Consider the following 22,719-nt stretch of genomic DNA (forward strand, 5'->3'; position numbering starts at 1 on the left):
GTCTGCTTAAGCCACAAATCACATCTGATCACAATAAGGCTGCTGCAAATGACCAGGAAACACACACACACTTAATTAAATCGTACACACACACACACACGGCAAAGTTCAGTTAACGCAAAAAGAGCTCTTGAGAAATGCAGCAACTGACTGCAGAGAAAAGGCCCAGTGTGGTGTGTGTGTGTGGTGTGGCGTGTTTCCAGCCCCATCTCTAATCCACACAGCTTTGTCCCTACAGAGATACATGGAGGATGAGGTCTCAACAGAATGTTAATCCTGTGTGTGTGTGTGTGTGTGTGTGTGTGGATAAAGGACATCAGTCCAGTCAGGTTTCACTAGAATACTAATTGGAGGAGAAACTGTTTGAAAGCAGGAAACATAAATATCTTTATTTAACATTACTGCTGCTAGTTTTATGTTCACTGTGTTGCAATATATACATATTCTCTCTGGCATAAAGAAAACATGTGACTGTCTTGTGAACGTTTTATTGAAGTGACTGTCTGCATGGTTGAACAGGAGACAACATAGTAGTTCTCCCCCACTCTCTCCCCTCTCGCTCTAACTCTCTATTAAACATTAAATGCAGAGAGAACAGGTTTAATGGAGTCAGTGTGTGTGCACCTGTTTTAAGGTTCAATAGAGTCCATGTCAGGAACATGACACAGAGATAATGTTGTGAACTAAAGGACCTCACTGATACTGACAGAGAGATAATGTTGTGAACTAAAGGACCTCACTGATACTGACAGAGATAATGTTGTGAACTAAAGGACCTCACTGATACTGACAGAGAGATAATGTTGTGAACTAAAGGACCTCACTGATACTGACAGAGAGATAATGTTGTGAACTAAAGGACCTCACTGATACTGACAGATAAATAATGTTGTGAACTAAAGGACCTCACTGATACTGACAGAGAGATAATGTTGTGAACTAAAGGACCTCACTGATACTGACAGAGAGAGAATGTTGTTAACTAAAGGACCTCACTGATACTGACAGAGAGATAATGTTGTGAACTAAAGGACCTCACTGATACTGACAGAGAGATGTTGTTGTGAACTAAAGGACCTCACTGATACTGACAGAGAGATAATGTTGTGAACTAAAGGACCTCACTGATACTGACAGAGATAATGTTGTGAACTAAAGGACCTCACTGATACTGACAGAGAGATAATGTTGTGAACTAAAGGACCTCACTGATACTGACAGAGAGATAATGTTGTGAACTAAAGGACCTCACTGATACTGACAGAGAGATAATGTTGTGAACTAAAGGACCTCACTGATACTGACAGAGATAATGTGGTGAACTAAAGGACCTCACTGATACTGACAGAGAGATAATGTTGTGAACTAAAGGACCTCACTGATACTGACAGAGAGATAATGTTGTGAACTAAAGGACCTCACTGATACTGACAGAGAGATAATGTTGTGAACTAAAGGACCTCACTGATACTGACAGAGAGATAATGTTGTGAACTAAAGGACCTCACTGATACTGACAGAGAGATAATGTTGTGAACTAAAGGACCTCACTGATACTGACAGAGAGATAATGTTGTGAACTAAAGGACCTCACTGATACTGACAGAGAGATAATGTTGTGAACCCTAGGACCTCACTGATACTGACAGAGAGATAATGTTGTGAACTAAAGGACCTCACTGATACTGACAGAGAGATAATGTTGTGAACTAAAGGACCTCACTGATACTGACAGAGAGATAATGTTGTGAACTAAAGGACCTCACTGATACTGACAGAGAGATAATGTTGTGAACTAAAGGACCTCACTGATACTGACAGAGAGATAATGTTGTGAACTAAAGGACCTCACTGATACTGACAGAGAGATAATGTTGTGAACTAAAGGACCTCACTGATACTGACAGAGAGATAATGTTGTGAACTAAAGGACCTCACTGATACTGACAGAGAGATAATGTTGTGAACTAAAGGACCTCACTGATACTGACAGAGATAATGCAACATTATTACTCTAGGAGGTCCTGGGGGATGGTAGTGTGTGTGTGTGTGTGTGTATGTATGTAGTGTGTGTGTGTGTGTGTATGTATGTAGTGTGTGTGTGTGTGTGTATGTATGTAGTGTGTGTATGTATGTAGTGTGTGTGTGTGCATTAGTGGAAAAAGTACTCAATTGTCATATTTGATTAAAAGTCAAGATTCCTTAACAGAAAACGACAAGTGCAAGTCACCCAGGCAGTAGGGATGAAAATGCGTTATATTGATAGGTATGTGAATTGGACCATATTGCTGTCCTGCCTGAGCATTCGAAATGTAACCAGTACTTTTGGGTGTCACAGGAAACACCACTGTGTGTGTGTGTGTGTGTGTGTGTGTGTGTGTGTGTGTGTGTGTGTGTGTGTGTGTGTGTGTGTGTGTGTGTGTGTGTGTGGAGTGGGAAGGGGCTTGGTGTCAGGGGGAGGGGCTTGGTGTCAATAAATCTTGCGATACAGACGACATTTGGAATGTCGCTTTAAAACATAAATTCAAATTAATAAAATGAATTTGATATATAGCCCAGCTATAGGGGAAGGGATGGTACTAAAAAAAGAACACCTTGACTGTAGTAATTTTAAGTGTTCATATAAAATAACAAAAAAACATTGCAGAGACCACGGCACAGCACAACGTTAGCTACTTGACCTTTCAACCCCCTCCCCCCTGTACTAACAGAGCAAGATGATGACATTTCAACCCCCTCCCCCCTCTCCTCCCCCCTCCCCCTCAACTCTGGTGTTCAACCAATTTAGAAAAACAGCGGGTGAAGAAGAGGCCGTGTTTACAGTCGGGGGAAAAGGTTATGACTGTGTATCAAATGACACCCTATCCACTACATTTAACCAGGGCCTAGATGGGTCTGCAGCAAGTAGTGCACTACACTGTGTGTGCACAATTATTAGGCAAGTCAGTATTTTGACCATATCATCATTATTATGCATATTTCCCAACTCCAAGCTGTATAAACTGGAATGCTTATTGGATTTAAGCATATCAGGTGACGTGTATTTGTGTAATGAGGGAGGGTGTGGCCTAAGGAGATCAACACCCTATATCAAGGTGTGTATAATTATTAGGCAGCTTCTTTTCCTCAGGCAAAATGGGCCCCCCAAAAAAAAAGAGATTTAACTGACTCTGAAAAGTCAAAAATTGTCAAAAGTATTTCAGAGGGATGCAGCACTCTTGAAATTGCTAAGATATTGGGGCGTGATCACAGAACCATCAAACGTTTTGTTACAAATAGTCAACAGGGTCGCAAGAACCGCGTTGAGAAAAAAAGACTGCCAAATTAACTGCCAAAGATTTGAGAAGAATCAAACGTGAAGCTACCAGGAACCCATTATCCTCCAGTGCTGTCATATTCCAGAACTGCAACCTACCTGGAGTGCCCAGAAGTACAAGGTGTTCAGTGCTCAGAGACATGGCCAAGGTAAGGAAGGCTGAAACCCGACCACCACTGAACAAGACACATAAGTTGAAACGTCAAGACTGGGCCAAGAAATATCTGAAGACAGATTTTTCAAAGGTTTTATGGACTGATGAGATGAGTGACTCTTGACGGACCAGATGGATGGGCCCGTGGCTGGATCAGTAACGGACACGGAGCTCCACTTCGACTCAGACGCCAGCATGGTGGAGGTGGGGTACTGGTATGGGCTGGTATTATTAAAGATGAGCTAGTTGGACCTTTTCGGGTTGAAGATGGATTCAAACTCAACTCCTAAACCTACTGCCAGTTTTTAGAAGACACTTTCTTCAAGCAGTGGTACAGGAAAAAGTCTGCATCTTTCAAGAAGACCATGATTTTTATGCAGGACAATGCTCCATTGCATGCATCAAAGTACTCCACTGCGTGGCTAGCCAGTAAAGGCCTTAAAGATGAAAGAATAATGACACGGTCCCTTTCCTCACCGGACCTAAACCCTATTGAGAACTTGTGATCCCTTCTTAAACGGTCGATTTACGGTGAAGGAAAACAGTACACCTCTCTGACCAGTGTCCGGGAGGCTGTGGTTGCTGCTGCACAAAAAGTTGATCGTCAACAGATCAAGAAACTGACAGACTCCATGGATGGAAGGCTTATGACTGTTATTGAAAAGAAGGGTGGCTATATTGGTCACTGATTTTTTTTTATTTTTATGTCAGAAATGTTTATTTGTAAATGTTGAGTTGTTTGTTTATTATTCTCACTTTAACAGATGAAAATAAACAAGTCAGATGGGAAACTTTTCGTTTTTTCATTTAGTTGCATAATAATTGTGCAAACATAGATATTCTCCAAAGAAAGCCAAAACCTCACTTTTACTTAAATATTCAGGTTTGAGGTTTACTAACATTTTGGTTTGACCGAGAGCACTGCAGTTGTTCAATAATAAAATGAATCCTCAAACATACAACTTGCCTAATAATTGTGCACACAGTGTATACGAGGAATAGGGATACGGGGAATAGGGATACGGGGAATAGGGATACGGGGAATAGGGATACGGGGAATAGGGATACGGGGAATAGGGATACGGGGAATAGGGATACGGGGAATAGGGATACGGGGAATAGGGTGCTGTTTGGGTCGCAGCCTCTCTCTCCTTGTATTCTCCCTCTAGTCTCTACACTAAGTAATAAAGATATTATACCTCAGAACCACTCAACCTTTGTAGGAAAAAAGACTAGCCTACACATATTTCGTCCCGTAAGACAGAACAGGTCTACTTCAATATGAAACGCTTCTTCCTATAGGACAGAATAGGCCTACTTCAATATGAAACGCTTCTTCCTATAGGACAGAATAGGCCTACTTCAATATGAAACGCTTCTTCCTATAGGACAGAATAGGCCTACTTCAATATGAAACGCTTCTTCCTATTAGGGCAGAATAGGCCTACTTCAATATGAAACGCTTCTTCCTATAGGACAGAATAGGCCTACTTCAATATGAAACGCTTCTTCCTATAGGACAGAATAGGCCTACTTCAATATGAAACGCTTCTTCCTATAGGACAGAATAGGCCTACTTCAATATGAAACGCTTCTTCCTATAGGACAGAATAGGCCTACTTCAATATGAAACGCTTCTTCCTATAGGACAGAATAGGCCTACTTCAATATGAAACGCTTCTTCCTATAGGACAGAATAGGCCTACTTCAATATGAAACGCTTCTTCCTATTAGGGCAGAATAGGCCTACTTCAATATGAAACGCTTCTTCCTATAGGACAGAATAGGCCTACTTCAATATGAAACGCTTCTTCCTATAGGACAGAATAGGCCTACTTCAATATGAAACGCTTCTTCCTATAGGACAGAATAGGTCTACTTCAATATGAAACGCTTCTTCCTATAGGGCAGAATAGGCCTACTTCAATATGAAACGCTTCTTCCTATAGGACAGAATAGGCCTACTTCAATATGAAACGCTTCTTCCTATAGGACAGAATAGGCCTACTTCAATATGAAACGCTTCTTCCTATAGGGCAGAATAGGCCTACTTCAATATGAAACGCTTCTTCCTATAGGACAGAATAGGCCTACTTCAATATGAAACGCTCCATATCATAAATCAGGCCTGTATAATCTTTTTAATCGGATCATTTTTGAAGACCGAAAAACCAATAGGCCTACAAGCTAATCAGAGCAAATAGGACCAAAATAAAGTAAAACTGTTCATTTAAACTGTGAAGCTTATACTGAACAACTGGAGCAGGACATCACAAAGCAAACTAAACATTGATTTGTACCAACACTGGAGAGGGTTAAGCCAAACCCTGGAGACAATAACAAAGACAAAAACATCAAGTGTCTTTTAAGAAGAGGAAAAAACACTCATTCATGCCTATATTATAACGTCAGACGAAACTTTGTTTATTTTCTCTTCTGTGCAACGTGGCCAGATTTAATTAAATTTGGCTCAAAGCAGTCCAAAAAATGTGCCAAGGAATTAGGCTAGTTAATCAACTTTGAATTAGCTGTTGACTAAAAATATATATTTGTCTACAGGCCAAGACTATCTCTTGGACTGAGGTGTCTTTCAGGATAATCACATCGGAAAAAAGCAAACACCACATAATGATATTTGTTGCCAAAGAGATGAAGAGACTTATAACTTAACAATGAATTGAACTTACCGCCAGGTCTGTAAACAACGTCGTCTTCAGTAATGAAGGAAGTGATCTCTCCGTTCTCCATCCGTTCATACCTCGACTTCTTCTTAATCATCTTCTTCTTTCCCTTCTTCCCTGACTCCTCCCCCATCCCCATGTTGACCCCGCCTACTCCCCCGGCCCCTCCCCTGTTCTCATTATCCTCGTCCTCGCTCTCGGCGTAGTTCTTAGCTCCGCCCTCCAGCGTGCAGCTGCGGCGCGGTCGAGAGCTCTCGCTCTCCCTGGACGCTTTGTCCCTCTTGTCTCGGTCTCTGTCCCGCTCCCTGTCCCTGTCTCGGTCTCTGTCCCTGTCCTTCTCCTTGTCTGGCTTGTCTTTGTCCGCGGTCATGATTCGCCACGTGCCTTCCTCAGTCCTCTCACGGCTGGGCCTCCGTGAAAGGTAGACTGTGAGCCTGGGCTTCAGTCTTCTGAATTTACCAATCAAATCCAGGGAAAATTCGGCCACACCAACAACCCCAGTGTTTCAGAAAAGCTGTGGATGGAGGACAGGGAGAGAAAAGGACATTAGTGACAGGTTAATAATTAAAAACCACAAGATTACGTTTCGGTCAGGAGCTGCAAAACAGTGAATGGACATTCCCCAAATAATACCTCAGTATCTATACGCCTCAATATATACCTCAATACCTATATAATTGAGGTATCAATACTTAAATAATTCAATATCTCTGGGGATGGAAATATAATGGTACTGTAACTGTAGCCACGTGTAGTGAAAGGACATTTGGAGAGGGAAAAAATGTCCACCAGCCGACTACGCCACAAGGCACTTAATTGTGTCCCAAATGGCACCCTATAATCTATATAGAGCACTACTTTTGACAAGGGCCCACAGTGTTGAGGCCTCCGCTGGACTGCTGAGCAGACCTGGGGTTAAAATACTATTTTTAAGTATTTTAAATAATTTGAGCGTTTTGCTTTACCCTGCCTGAAGTGCCAGGTGGGCGGGGTTTATACTTTTGGGACTGTTCTATTGTTTCCATTGCAACAGGCTAGCTCAATCACGCACAAATAAAAATATTTAAAATGATTTCAAATGCTATTTGAACTCAGTTGTGGTGTGGAGACTGACTCAGTTTGGCTTCAGCCCGGCCTGCAGTCTATTTGGTTAGCTCTGTATCCACACACAGGGCCCTTTACAGTAGGACTAAAGAGGTAGTTCTCACTGGCCACTCATTTGCATTTTCCCACTAAAAACGAACTAGAAATAGATATAACGGCCCCCTGAAGGAACAGACCTGGCAATCAGTGAAGCAGTGGTAGCTACCATTGCCAGAGAGAGAGTGAGGGAGGGAGGGAGCCCCGATTACACCCAGCCGTCGCCACGGCTTCTATTAATGACCTAATGATGAGTTATCACGACGACCGCTGGGCTGTGGAGACACACACACAGGCCACACACACACACACACTGTATATACACAGACACACACACACACACAGTAAACACGTTGGTCTGTCAAAATCCACCGCTCACCGTTGTTGGTGTTCACACAGACAGGTCTGTCCTAAAGGTGTGAGGGACCGGAGCTATGATGGGATACTGCAGCTGTCGGTCTAATCCCAGCTCTGCTCTGGGAAACCCACCGCAGGATAGGTGTTATAGACACCAACCACAGTAACACCATGTAGGCCAGGGGTATCAAAACATACGTGGCCAGGGGTATCAAAACATACGTGGCGAGGGAGTCCAATCCGGCTCGGATTTTGACAGCGAGGACATTTTCACTGCGACCCTCCAGACATAGTTGAAGACCGAATGCGGCCCCCGGGGACAAAATGAGTTTGAAACCCCTGATGTAGGCTATGCTAATCAGATCAGCTGAATAACACCCTTCGTCTGACACCAATAAGGATTTAAACATCAGCAAATAAAGTTTAGGTTACTCTCAGTGATACAAGAGCCCTTTCCCCCCCATTAATTGTCTCAAATTAGACAAATTATCTCATAAATGACAAACAAAATTAAACCACAGAGTGAAAATGCGAATGAAACACATTGCACATTCGATTTTTATTCGGTACATGAAATTTTAGCAGAAAAAGTACATTGTGTGTGCACTACTTTATCAGCAACAAGTCCATTTGGTGGAAACACCACTGGTGGGAAAATGCACATCTTTTCTTTATGCAGAATGTTGAATATTCACATGAAATTCTGTCGCCAATTGGATGGAAACCTAGCTACTGACAGACACCATTTTGTATATTTACATTTCAGTCATTTAGCAGACACTCCAGAGAGACTTAGAAGAGGAATTAGGGTTAAGAGCCTTGCTCAAGGTCAGACAGACTTCACCCGGTCGGCTCAGGGATTCGAACCAGGAAGCTTTCAGTTACTGGCCCAACGCTCTTAACCGCTAGGCTACCGTCGTCGGCGTGGTTTCAATCCAAACCTGGCACATGATAAACATCCCATAATTGGCAGTCAGGTTTAACTGACTAGAATGACTATATGGAGAGGCAAAGCTGCTAATGGTTTATCACATTATTATTACATGGTTGTGAAATGTTTTAAATGTTTTAAATGCTCGGTGCATTTAAAAGCTATGGGCTTGTTATTAAACACCACAAGTCAAATAGTTTGAAAGTAGACTATATCTAACAGCAATACTGAGCCAAGAACACATGAAAACGACAGCACAGCAGAATTGCTGCACATTCTGAGAGAGATTGAATATTCTCTGAGCTAGGAATGATTTTTCAATAGAAAAAAAAAACTCTGAAGTCACAACATATGACGGGCAAAGGATTTGGGGCTGGGATTTAGTTGCAGAAGGATTTCATAATGAAATACTCCCATGAATACAGATTAGTAGAGCAATACCAGCGTGAATAAATACAGTGAATGCATTCAAAAGTGCACCTTATTCCCTATTCAGTGCACTACTTTTGACCAGAGCCCTATGTCAAAAGTAGTGCACTATAAAGGAATGGGGTGTCATCTGAGATGCAGTCTGTGTTAACATTATGGGGGTAAGAAGAACCATCACGATGTTCAAGCAGCTTGGTTCAACGAATACAGCACTATTAACAATGAGGCTGAGACTCGGCGATAGTCTAATCTGAATACAGCACTATTAACAATGAGGCTGAGACTCGGCGATAGTCTAATCTGAATACAGCACTATTAACAATGAGGCTGAGACTCGGTGATAGTCTAATCTGAATACAGCACTATTAACAATGAGGCTGAGACTCGGCGATAGTCTAATCTGAATACAGCACTATTAACAATGAGGCTGAGACTCGGTGATAGTCTAATCTGAATACAGCACTATTAACAATGAGGCTGAGACTCGGCGATAGTCTAATCTGAATACAGCACTATTAACAATGAGGCTGAGACTCGGTGATAGTCTAATCTGAATACAGCACTATTAACAATGAGGCTGAGACTCGGCGATAGTCTAATCTGAATACAGCACTATTAACAATGAGGCTGAGACTCGGCGATAGTCTAATCTGAATACAGCACTATTAACAATGAGGCTGAGACTCGGCGATAGTCTAATCTGAATACAGCACTATTAACAATGAGGCTGAGACTCGGCGATAGTCTAGATCCCCGGAAGGTACTTTGTGGAGCATTAAGCATCATGATGTTGGGATTAGCAGTCTGCGTTAGCTTTAATGCATTACTCTTAGTCTAACCTAATCTGATGTGATAGCCAACCATGAGAACAGAAGCAGCACAGGAAGCAGAAGCAGCGCAGGAAGCAGAAGCAGCGCAGGAAGCAGAAGCAGCGCAGGAAGCAGAAGCAGCACAGGAAGCAGAAGCAGCACAGGAAGCAGAAGCAGCACAGGAAGCAGAAGCAGCACAGGAAGCAGAAGCAGCACAGGAAGCAGAAGCAGCACAGGAAGCAGAAGCAGCACAGGAAGCAGAAGCAGCACAGGAAGCAGAAGCAGCACAGGAAGCAGAAGCAGCACAGGAAGCAGAAGCAGCGCAGGAAGCAGAAGCAGCACAGGAAGCAGAAGCAGCACAGGAAGCAGAAGCAGCACAGGAAGCAGAAGCAGCACAGGAAGCAGAAGCAGCACAGGAAGCAGAAGCAGCGCAGGAAGCAGAAGCAGCACAGGAAGCAGAAGCAGCGCAGGAAGCAGAAGCAGCACAGGAAGCAGAAGCAGCACAGGAAGCAGAAGCAGCACAGGAAGCAGAGTGTTGGACGGGACACACACGTCTACTCCACTTGTTTCTTAAATTCACTGGCTGATGAGCAACAACCTTTTCCATCAGCAAGTCAAGAGCAAAGTCCTATTTTCATTTGGGGTTAGTTCCAAAGGTAACTGTGGCAACGATAGTGAGAGGCATTCAAATATAAGGTAAAACATTTAATATACAGCAGTCTAACTCCAGTCTAGCGATCTACTGTGGTGGAAGAAACCCTTTCTCCCACAGCACAAGAGACAGTAGCCTAAATATGAACGGCTCCTGAGGAAAATGGCAAAGTTGGTGAAGTGAAATGGAAAAAAAATGTGTTTTTCAAAACATTATAAAAAAATGACCCTAAGCATACTGCTAAAGCAACAATCGAGTGGTTTAAGGGGAAACATTTAAATGTCTTGGAATGGCCTAGTCAAAGCCCAGAACTCAATCCAATTGAGAATCTGTGGTATGACTTAAAGATTGCTGTACACCAGCGGAACCCATCCAACTTGAAGGAGCTGGAGCAGTTTTGCCTTGAAGAATGGGCAGAAATCCCAGTGGCTAGATGTGGCAAGCTTATAGAGACATAACCCCAAGAGACTTGCAGCTGTAATTGTTACACCCCCCCCAAAATAAATGTGCATCTTCAAAGTGGTAGGCATGTTGTGTAAATCAAATGATACACCCCCAAAAAAAAAAAAAAATTGAATTCCAGGTTGTAAGGCAACAAAATAGGAAAGATGCCGGGGTACGGAATAGGGTGCCAGTTGGGACTCATCCCTGGTGAATGGGAGGCGTGTGGCAGCAGGCAGTGCTATGATTAATCTACTTTCTTAATTGAGAACCAGGATCCTTTTCTCCCCTTCTATGATATATTATTACTGCTATGAGTGGCTGACCTGAAGTGCTTTCTAGTCTTTAGACTCTGGAAAAGGAACTATCATTTATATTTAAATGAACTGTGAATCATCTGTAGGTGAAGCAGGGGTCATGTAAGGTGTGTCTGTGAAAACAAAATGAGACATTACGCCTAGTTAAGCCATAATCCGATCATAACATTAGTATCTGAACCCCAGCCTCGAAGATAGCCTATTGCTTGTCACGACAAGACATCAAACATTATGACAACATAGAATTTAAACCCCACCCAATAAGATAGTGTCAAGACATCACACGGAAACAGATGGGATTTCATCAACAACAACAAAAAATCCTACATTTGATCAAGGCAGGATTAACAGAAGCTCCCCACTGCCCCTATACACAAAAAGACGGTTGGTTGTTGGGTGATGTTGACAGAAGCAGCAAAGCCTTTGTGTTTGTTAGTTAATCAGAAAACATCAGTTGCTGTACAGACACAAAACAATACTGAAATCTGAGTGTGTTCCAAATGGCATCCTATTCACTTCTATTATTTAACTCTTATTTTACCGGTTAAATTGACTGAGAACACATTCTAATTTACAGCAACGACCTGGGAGAATACTTACAGGGGAGAGAAAGGGGGATGAATGAGCCAATTGGACCAGGGTCCATACGCAAAAGTACTGCACTGTGTGGGGGCACAAAAGTACTAAAAAGTACTGCACTGTGTGGGGCACAAAAGTACTAAAAAGTACTGCACTGTGTGGGGCACAAAAATACTCAAAAGTAGTGCATTGTGTGGGGCACAAAGGTACTCAAAAGTACTGCACTGCAGGGCTCCCCAATAAGTGGCCCACAGGCTAAAAAAAAATACAAAAAATACAAAAAGCTAAACATTTTCATTCTTAGACATTAAAGACTATAAATCACCAGGAAATCAGTTCAAGGAGATTTTAATTTAGGAAATCTGTTCCCAAGTAGGGCGATATTTCAAATTAATTAGATGAATTCTAAATGTATATTTTAGCGCGATATTCCAAATGCCTGTATCGCAAGAATCTAGCTTTTTTTGTTTGTGTCCGTTCATGTCTTCATTGTCTCCTTTGCTTCTTCTGTGTTGTGTGCACCTTCCCATTTACACACACACCAAGCCCCTCCCCCTGACACCAAGCCCCTCCCCCTGACACCAAGCCCCTCCCCCTGACACCAAGCCCCTCCCCCTGACACCAAGCCCCTCCCCCTGACACCAAGCCCCTCCTCCTGACACCAAGCCCCTCCTCCTGACACCAAGCCCATCCCCCTGACACCAAGCCCCTCCTCCTGACACCAAGCCCCTCCCCCTGACACCAAGCCCATCCCCTGACACCAAGCCCATCCCCCTGACACCAAGCCCCTCCCCCTGACACCAAGCCCATCCCCCTGACAATCACAACAACAAAGATGTTATCTGCATTTGAGGTTTGGTCCAACAGAAAATCGGTGATATGGACACCGAAACAAATTGTGACATTTTACTGTAATAGAGAAGTTAACCTTTCTAACGATATCCTTTTAACGTCCCAACTCCTCAAATTGTGCGCATTGATTCTGGAAAATTAACACTCAGTTTGTCGCGTGCAGCATTGCGGTACCACGTACCGCTAGCAGCATTTTAACCAAAGACTGTTATACTAGCTGTCTAGTCTGTGTTTAATAAATGTGCAATAAGCATAAAACAATTATATAAGGAATTGGCAACTCGTTCTCATTCTGATAAATAAAGTAGGCCGCTTGATTTCAACATCTGAACAAAGTGGACAGGCTAGCATGGTGTTCAAACAGTTGGAGACAGACAGAAGGGTGTGTTCATAACAATTCAACTGTTCTGCCTTGTTAGCTAGCAAATAGATCCAAGTTGGCTAAACTTGAAACATTAAGATAAGCTGGGTACTCACTAGCACGTTCATTTTCTATAATGCCTGCTAGAAGTTAGTCATTATTAGTGAATGTGCATTGCGCATGGTTCTGGTATTTTTTTTTTTTTAACAAAAAGGGCATTTTCATAAACAGACTTGAAAGCCAGATCAGTGATTATTATCCAAAAAAAGCAAGTTAATCTATTTTGATAATATAATTAAAATTTTGGGTCTTACGTTTGTGGAAGACTTATATTTAGCCTAGGTCTAAACTTCACGTCCTGAAATCATTAGATTATTGCTGACTGTTTGAAAATGCAGTGTATTTGACATTTAATTGTACAACAAAGGTTATTTAGAGAAAACATGTTTTTTTAAATTAGATACCGTGAATCGCCCATAACTTTGAAAAAAATCTAGATATGATTTGTAGGCCATATCGCCCTATTCCCAAGTATTAAGAGAGGCATGCCAATGTAATCAAAGTTTGACATTTGGGATGTGACAAATGGACAATTTCTCTTAACATTTAAAAACATCCATGTAAAAATATATATATATATATATAATTTTAAAAATTGGTTTTCCGTTAAACTATAAGAACATTTCATAAAATTCCACGTGAATTCACAATGCAGCTGCGCTGCTGCCAGCAACGGTGTGGATCTGACGGTGTGGATCTGACGGTGCGTCCCTTTCAGATGGTTAAGCACTGCTCCTGTACTACCTGCTCCTGTACTACCTGCTCCTGTACTACCTGCTCCTGTACTACCTGCTCCTGTACTACCTGCTCCTGTACTACCTGCTCCTGTACTACCTGCTCCTGTACTACAACTACTGCACCTCAATTCCACCTCGCAAAGTTAGCATTTCCTTCTCATTTAACTTCCAAAGTGTTGCCATACAGGACTTTGCTGCTGTCGCTTGCCTTTCTTTGCCATTTATCTAACTGTTAACGACGAAGACGCAGTGGTGGAGAGTCGACTCATTCCTCGACTCCCAGTGTCGACTCACAATTCTGAGTGTCAAGATTCGATTCAGCTTGGAATCGACTCCTAAGATTCAGTATTTTTGGAACGGAGGAGACTGATTAGTTGGCATACTTCCGAAAACATCAACACTCGCGAGGGAGGGACGAGGCACAGTACCGGCAGGTCGGCCACCAGGCAGACAGTCAGAAACTTGCACTAGGCCTATCTATCGGCAATCAAAAGCTGTATACCACAATGGACGGCATTATCTTGCAATTTCGTGGCTTGCAATGTCTCACAACTTCTGTAAAGCATGGCCTGTCATCAATGAATAGGCTAGGATATTATACACGCAGCAGATTGAAGACTGAACACACGCTCACATCATTAGCAAAGAGAAAGAGCAGGCAAGCCAGCGCGAGGCTGTATCGCATTAGCAGAAACCAAGACTGTTCTCAGGGCAGGTCTGCCGTTTTCTTTACTAGCAGAAGTGACATTTCGTAGCATGTTAGGTGAATTTACGCAGCAGGCTAGGATAATTAACGTAGAGGCGTCAGCATGCATCAGTTCAGCTGGCGCCAAACCGAACACCGCTAGCCAAACCGAACGAGTACACTCCCTTAAAACCTTCGCTTGTAAAATTAGTAAAAAGCGGCAATAGTACTATTTGTCTGTTTTGAGATGCCGTAGCCAGTACACACTTCCTCAAAATAGTCAGAATTAATCTAAGATGACTCAATAAATCTGTCATTAATTTTCACGTTTTTGCCGAAGAGATCTTACATTATTTTACATTCTGTTTGGTGCAGTATGTCATGAAAACGAGTAATCTCCCATTGAAAGACAACAAATACTTTATTGAAGAATCGCAACTGTTGACCAATCAAATCAAAATGTATTTGTCACATACACGTGTTTAGCAGATGTTATAGCGGGTGTAGCGAAATGCTTGTGCTTCTAGCTCCGACAGTGCAGTAATATCCAACAAGTAATATCTAACAATTTCACCCAATACCCAACACACACAAATCTAAGTAAGGAATTGAATTAAGAATATATACATATACGGACAAGCAATGACAGAGCGGCATGGACTAAGATACAGTAGAATATTATATAATACTGTATATATATATATGAGATGAGTAGTGTGCAAGATATGTAAACATTATTAAAGTGACTAGTGTTCCAGTGATTTCTATAGGTAGCAGCAGCCTCTAATGTGCTAGTGATGGCCTACAAAAGGGGTGTAGACATCGGCTCCAAACTTCAGCTTGCCTCCAGGAAAAAAGGTTGTGTGCCCGAACAGCCGGAGAAAGAAAAACTCACCGAAGTCCTAAACGTCACAAAATGTCATCATAATATGAACTCTACCGAACTGTTTCGGCTGGGAAGCATGCGTACGCCATTGACGTGACATTTTTAGTTTAAGTTAAGGAAAGGGTTAGCTAAAATTGTCTCAGACGATGCGACAACCAGGCCTGTCCTGAGAACTGTCTTGGTTGTCTTGGTTTCCACTAATGCGATGCTGCCAGCGCGAGGGAGAGAGAGAGGGGGCAGGCAGAACAAACCGTGGTGCGCATATGTCTTGGTAATCTGTATTACATTTACATTTTAGTCATTTAGCAGACGCTCTTATCCAGAGCAACTTACAGTTAAGTGAGTGCATACATTTTCATACTGGCCCCCCGTGGGAAACGAACCCACAACCCTGGCGTTGCAAGCGCCATGCTCTACCAACTGAGCTACAGGGGAACATACAACCCAGAGACCCGGTAGGACTGTCTGACTATTGGTTCTGATACAACCCAGAGACCCGGTAGGTCTGTCTGACTATTTGTTCTGATACAACCCAGAGACCAGGTAGGACTGTCTGACTATTTGTTCTGATACAACCCAGAGACCAGGTAGGACTGTCTGACTATGGGTTCTGATACAACCCAGAGACCAGGTAGGACTGTCTGACTATGGGTTCTGATACAACCCAGAGACCCGGTAAGACTGTCTGACTATGGGTTCTGATACAACCCAGAGACCAGGTAGGACTGTCTGACTATGGGTTCTGATACAACCCAGAGACCAGGTAAGACTGTCTGACTATTTGTTCTGATACAACCCAGAGACCAGGTAGGACTGTCTGACTATTTGTTCTGATACAACCCAGAGACCCGGTAAGACTGTCTGACTATTTGTTCTGATACAACCCAGAGACCAGGTAGGACTGTCTGACTATTTGTTCTGATACAACCCAGAGACCCGGTAAGACTGTCTGACTATTTGTTCTGATACAACCCAGAGACCAGGTAGGACTGTCTGACTATTTGTTCTGATACAACCCAGAGACCCGGTAAGACTGTCTGACTATTTGTTCTGATACAACCCAGAGACCAGGTAGGACTGTCTGACTATTTGTTCTGATACAACCCAGAGACCCGGTAAGACTGTCTGACTATTTGTTCTGATACAACCCAGAGACCAGGTAGGACTGTCTGACTATTTGTTCTGATACAACCCAGAGACCAGGTAGGACTGTCTGACTATGGGTTCTGATACAACCCAGAGACCAGGTAAGACTGTCTGACTATTTGTTCTGATACAACCCAGAGACCAGGTAAGACTGTCTGACTATGGGTTCTGATACAACCCAGAGACCAGGTAAGACTGTCTGACTATTTGTTCTGATACAACCCAGAGACCAGGTAGGACTGTCTGACTATTTGTTCTGATACAACCCAGAGACCAGGTAGGACTGTCTGACTATTTGTTCTGATACAACCCAGAGACCAGGTAGGACTGTCTGACTATGGGTTCTGATACAACCCAGAGACCAGGTAGGACTGTCTGACTATGGGTTCTGATACAACCCAGAGACCAGGTAGGACTGTCTGACTATGGGTTCTGATACAACCCAGAGACCAGGTAGGACTGTCTGACTATGGGTTCTGATACAACCCAGAGACCAGGTAGGACTGTCTGACTATGGGTTCTGATACAACCCAGAGACCAGGTAGGACTGTCTGACTATGGGTTCTGATACAACCCAGAGACCAGGTAGGACTGTCTGACTATGGGTTCTGATACAACCCAGAGACCAGGTAGGACTGTCTGACTATGGGTTCTGATACAACCCAGAGACCAGGTAGGACTGTCTGACTATGGGTTCTGATACAACCCAGAGACCAGGTAGGACTGTCTGACTATTTGTTCTGATACAACCCAGAGACCAGGTAGGACTGTCTGACTATTTGTTCTGATACAACCCAGAGACCAGGTAGGACTGTCTGACTATTTGTTCTGATACAACCCAGAGACCAGGTAGGACTGTCTGACTATTTGTTCTGATACAACCCAGAGACCAGGTAGAACTGTCTGACTATGGGTTCTGATACAACCCAGAGACCAGGTAGGACTGTCTGACTATGGGTTCTGATACAACCCAGAGACCAGGTAGGACTGTCTGACTATGGGTTCTGATACAACCCAGAGACCAGGTAGGACTGTCTGACTATGGGTTCTGATACAACCCAGAGACCAGGTAGGACTGTCTGACTATTTGTTCTGATACAACCCAGAGACCAGGTAGGACTGTCTGACTATTTGTTCTGATACAACCCAGAGACCAGGTAGGACTGTCTGACTATTTGTTCTGATACAACCCAGAGACCAGGTAGGACTGTCTGACTATTTGTTCTGATACAACCCAGAGACCAGGTAGGACTGTCTGACTATGGGTTCTGATACAACCCAGAGACCAGGTAGGACTGTCTGACTATGGGTTCTGATACAACCCAGAGACCAGGTAGGACTGTCTGACTATTTGTTCTGATACAACCCAGAGACCAGGTAGGACTGTCTGACTATGGGTTCTGATACAACCCAGAGACCAGGTAGGACTGTCTGACTATTGGTTCTGATACAACCCAGAGACCAGGTAGGACTGTCTGACTATGGGTTCTGATACAACCCAGAGACCAGGTAGGACTGTCTGACTATGGGTTCTGATACAACCCAGAGACCAGGTAGGACTGTCTGACTATGGGTTCTGATACAACCCAGAGACCAGGTAGGACTGTCTGACTATGGGTTCTGATACAACCCAGAGACCAGGTAGGACTGTCTGACTATGGGTTCTGATACAACCCAGAGACCAGGTAGGACTGTCTGACTATGGGTTCTGATACAACCCAGAGACCAGGTAGGACTGTCTGACTATGGGTTCTGATACAACCCAGAGACCAGGTAGGACTGTCTGACTATTGGTTCTGATACAACCCAGAGACCAGGTAGGACTGTCTGACTATTGGTTCTGATACAACCCAGAGACCAGGTAGGACTGTCTGACTATTGGTTCTGATACAACCCAGAGACCAGGTAGGACTGTCTGACTATGGGTTCTGATACAACCCAGAGACCAGGTAGGACTGTCTGACTATTGGTTCTGATACAACCCAGAGACCAGGTAGGACTGTCTGACTATGGGTTCTGATACAACCCAGAGACCAGGTAGGACTGTCTGACTATGGGTTCTGATACAACCCAGAGACCAGGTAGGACTGTCTGACTATTGGTTCTGATACAACCCAGAGACCAGGTAGGACTGTCTGACTATTGGTTCTGATACAACCCAGAGACCAGGTAGGACTGTCTGACTATGGGTTCTGATACAACCCAGAGACCAGGTAGGACTGTCTGACTATGGGTTCTGATACAACCCAGAGACCCGGTAGGACTGTCTGACTATGGGTTCTGATACAACCCAGAGACCAGGTAGGACTGTCTGACTATTGGTTCTGATACAACCCAGAGACCAGGTAGGACTGTCTGACTATTGGTTCTGATACAACCCAGAGACCCGGTAGGACTGTCTGACTATGGGTTCTGATACAACCCAGAGACCAGGTAGGACTGTCTGACTATTGGTTCTGATACAACCCAGAGACCAGGTAGGACTGTCTGACTATTGGTTCTGATACAACCCAGAGACCAGGTAGGACTGTCTGACTATTGGCATATGTCTTGGTAATCTGTATCTTGTCTGACAGTTCACCAAAGTAGCCTAAAGTTAGCCTCTTCATCTTCCTGGTGTTATTTAAATTACACAACTTTCCCCAGACCTTTACAGTCTATCGTCTAGTTAGGATATAACAAGGAAAATAATATGTTCTGTGATAACTGTACTGTGATTTTAATCCATTTTAAATCGTTTTTTCGTTTAGGGATTTTTCTTAATGTTACGGATCCCAATTTCGTTTAAACGTTCACACCCCCTACTTTAAATGATTATGTTTTTGTCAAATACTATATCTGTTTGGGTATCTTGCGGTAAATTTGCATTGTACAAATGACTTAGTCCCCCGGCTGAACGTAATCCTGGTGTAGGGAACAGGGCGGCAGATTTGGGATGTATCCCCAGTCTACTATAGGACTGAGCGACGCTTCTCAGAATATAATATCTGATCTCAGATCTGATGTTCTTCTCTTTTAAACATCCTCCTCTTCTCCTCCTCCTCCTCCTCCCCCCAGATCTGTCTATCAGCCTAACGATCCCATCCATCAAGTCAATTTAAACCGTTAGATGTGAAAAAGAGAAAGGTGCTGTATTCACAACAGCCCTGTACATTTAGTCAATTCATTTACATTTTAGTCATTTAGCAGACGCTCTTATCCAGAGCTACTTACAGTTAGTGAGTGCATACATTTTTCATACTGGCCCCCCGTGGGATACGAACCCACAACCCTGGCGTTGCAAGCGCCATGCTCTACCAACTGAGCTACAGGAGAGAAACTGTGAAAGAGAAAGAGGCTGTATTCAAAACAGCCCTGTACATTTAGTCAATTCAAACCGTCAAAGAGAAAGAGGCTGTATTCATAACACTGTCCTCCTCCATCCTAAAGCTACTTGAATCAGGAGAAACAACACCATGTTTCAAACACAGAATTGAATAGATTAGGCCTCATTGTATCTCTAGGGTTCCCACACAGACAAGGAAACAAACCTACACAAATAGATAATCATGGTGGGATTGATAGCACTGAGGTTTCAAACGGACAACACACAACCACACCAAGGGACTTCTTCAAAATAAGAGATACCAGCAACAAGACCATTAGGTCAGCAAGCAAAACCATTTTCCTGTCTAAATGATTTAGCTGATCTGGCGGTGGAAGCCCTCCTCTCCTAGCCCATCCAGGAGCTGATGGGTGGAAGGAAGGAACAAGGATCTGCATTGAAAAGCAACACACTAGAACAGCTGTGGCCAGACGCACAGGTCTCCACCCTCCCCCACTATCCTCCCCTCCCTCCCTCCCTCCTCCCCTCTCACTCCCTCCTCCATCACCCCTAGACAAAACAGGACGGTATTACCGTTAATTAGAAAAAGGCTTTTGTTTTGCAGACGGCCGCCTCTACTCCTACAGCCGCTAGCTAACCACCACCCTAACCACCAAGCCACAGTCTAAAAAAGGACACTTTGTTTCTCAGAAAAGGCCTTAAAATCCTTTGTTCCCCTCCCTCCCAGTTCTAGGACCGCCTCTCCCCCGGTGCCAGAACTAACAAGTAAATGTGTAAACAGAAATGTGCCAGTAAGTAAAAATCCCAATTCAGGATTTACAAGTAGTCTTTTGAGAAGAGGGGGAGGGGGGGGTGCTTAGAGAGCAGTAAGCAGGCAGGGGGGGGAGGAAGGTGACTAAGGGTGTTGAATGTTTCCCAAATGACACCCTATTCCCTATATAGTGTACTACTTTTGACCAGAGCCCTATGGGTGGTTTCTAAGAGGTTTTAGTGCACCCAACACACACACACACACACACACCCCCCCCCCATGGTTGTTTCTAAGAGGTAGTGTACAGTAGGCTAGTGATCTGCAGATTAGCTGTGACCAGCAGTGTGAAATGAAGACATGATCCCTAAACATAGTGTAGCACTGTATCCCAAATGCCATCCAATTCCATAAGGCTCTGGTCAAAAGCAGTGCACTATCTAGGGACTAGGGAGTCATTTGGGCTGTCTAGGGACTAGGGAGTCATTTGGGCTGCAGCCTAGCTCTGTCTCCAGCAAACAGCACCGCCTGCTGCATATTTCTCATCATTTTATAATGTCAAACAACTGTAATATATCAGATTACAAATCACATCTCTAGTCTAGGCTCTCGTCACTTCCTGACTGGACTACTCACTGGTACTGCCACCAAACTGACCAACAGACTTCCTGACTGGACTACTCACTGGTACTGCCACCAAACTGACCAACGGACTTCCTGACTGGACTACTCACTGGTACTGCCACCAAACTGACCAACAGACTTCCTGACTGGACTACTCACTGGTACTGCCACCAAACTGACCAACGGACTTCCTGACTGGACTACTCACTGGTACTGCCACCAAACTGACCAACGGACTTCCTGACTGGACTACTCACTGGTACTGCCACCAAACTGACCAACGGACTTCCTGACTGGACTACTCACTGGTACTGCCACCAAACTGACCAACAGACTTCCTGACTGGACTACTCACTGGTACTGCCACCAAACTGACCAACAGACTTCCTGACTGGACTACTCACTGGTACTGCCACCAAACTGACCAACGGACTTCCTGACTGGACTACTCACTGGTACTGCCACCAAACTGACCAACAGACTTCCTGACTGGACTACTCACTGGTACTGCCACCAAACTGACCAATGGACTTCCTGACTGGACTACTCACTGGTACTGCCACCAAACTGACCAGACTTCCTGACTGGACTACTCACTGGTACTGCCACCAAACTGACCAATGGACTTCCTGACTGGACTACTCACTGGTACTGCCACCAAACTGACCAACAGACTTCCTGACTGGACTACTCACTGGTACTGCCACCAAACTGACCAGACTTCCTGACTGGACTACTCACTGGTACTGCCACCAAACTGACCAACAGACTTCCTGACTGGACTACTCACTGGTACTGCCACCAAACTGACCAACAGACTTCCTGACTGGACTACTCACTGGTACTGCCACCAAACTGACCAGACTTCCTGACTGGACTACTCACTGGTACTGCCACCAAACTGACCAACAGACTTCCTGACTGGACTACTGCAACCCTCTCCTCACTAGTATCCCAACCAAACTGGTAATGACGACGTCATAGTGATGGAGAGTCGACTCCCGGTGTTGACTACCGGTGTTGACTACCGGTGTTGACTACCGGTGTCAAGATTAAATTCCGCTAGGAATCTAATCCTAAAACGCAGTATTTTGGAACGGAGGAGACTGATTAGTTGCCGTACTTACAAGAACACAAACACTCGCATCTTTCATAGCGAGCTAGCGAGGGACGGAGAAAGAGAGAGGGGAGGGGCACAGTACAGGGAGGTCAGCCACCAGGCAGAGAGAGTCAGGACCGTACACCAGGCCTATCTATCAGCAATCAAAAGCTGTCTCCCGCAATGGAATGATGAATGATCTCGCAATTTCTTGTCCTGCAATCAGTCAAAACACCTCTAAACAAGACATGGTATCAAGAACAAGATGAAACGAGTCCCTTACGATTCCCCACATGGCAGTTTCCTGTCATTGTTGGTAGCTGTCTGGCCATCCAGAATCCCAACTCACAGACTTCTTCCCCATTGAAGCGTGCACATCATAATCACAGT

At 44.0% G+C, this 22,719-nt stretch overlaps 1 protein-coding gene across 6 annotated transcripts in view; it reads right to left on the reverse strand.

The window, feature by feature from the left end:
- Nucleotides 1-22,719, reverse strand: part of rerea (arginine-glutamic acid dipeptide (RE) repeats a) — a 252,759-nt gene that overhangs the window by 175,555 nt on the left and 54,485 nt on the right. For all 6 annotated transcript variants that reach the window (XM_045207289.1, XM_045207290.1, XM_045207288.1 and 3 more), the window contains exon 2: nucleotides 6,158-6,665. In XM_045207289.1, coding sequence (XP_045063224.1) covers nucleotides 6,158-6,521 — 364 coding nt within the window. In that variant the 5' untranslated portion in view covers nucleotides 6,522-6,665. The remainder of the gene's footprint in view (nucleotides 1-6,157; nucleotides 6,666-22,719) is intronic.

This window comes from Coregonus clupeaformis, chromosome 24 (genome assembly GCF_020615455.1).
Source record: "Coregonus clupeaformis isolate EN_2021a chromosome 24, ASM2061545v1, whole genome shotgun sequence".
NCBI lineage: Eukaryota > Metazoa > Chordata > Actinopteri > Salmoniformes > Salmonidae > Coregonus > Coregonus clupeaformis.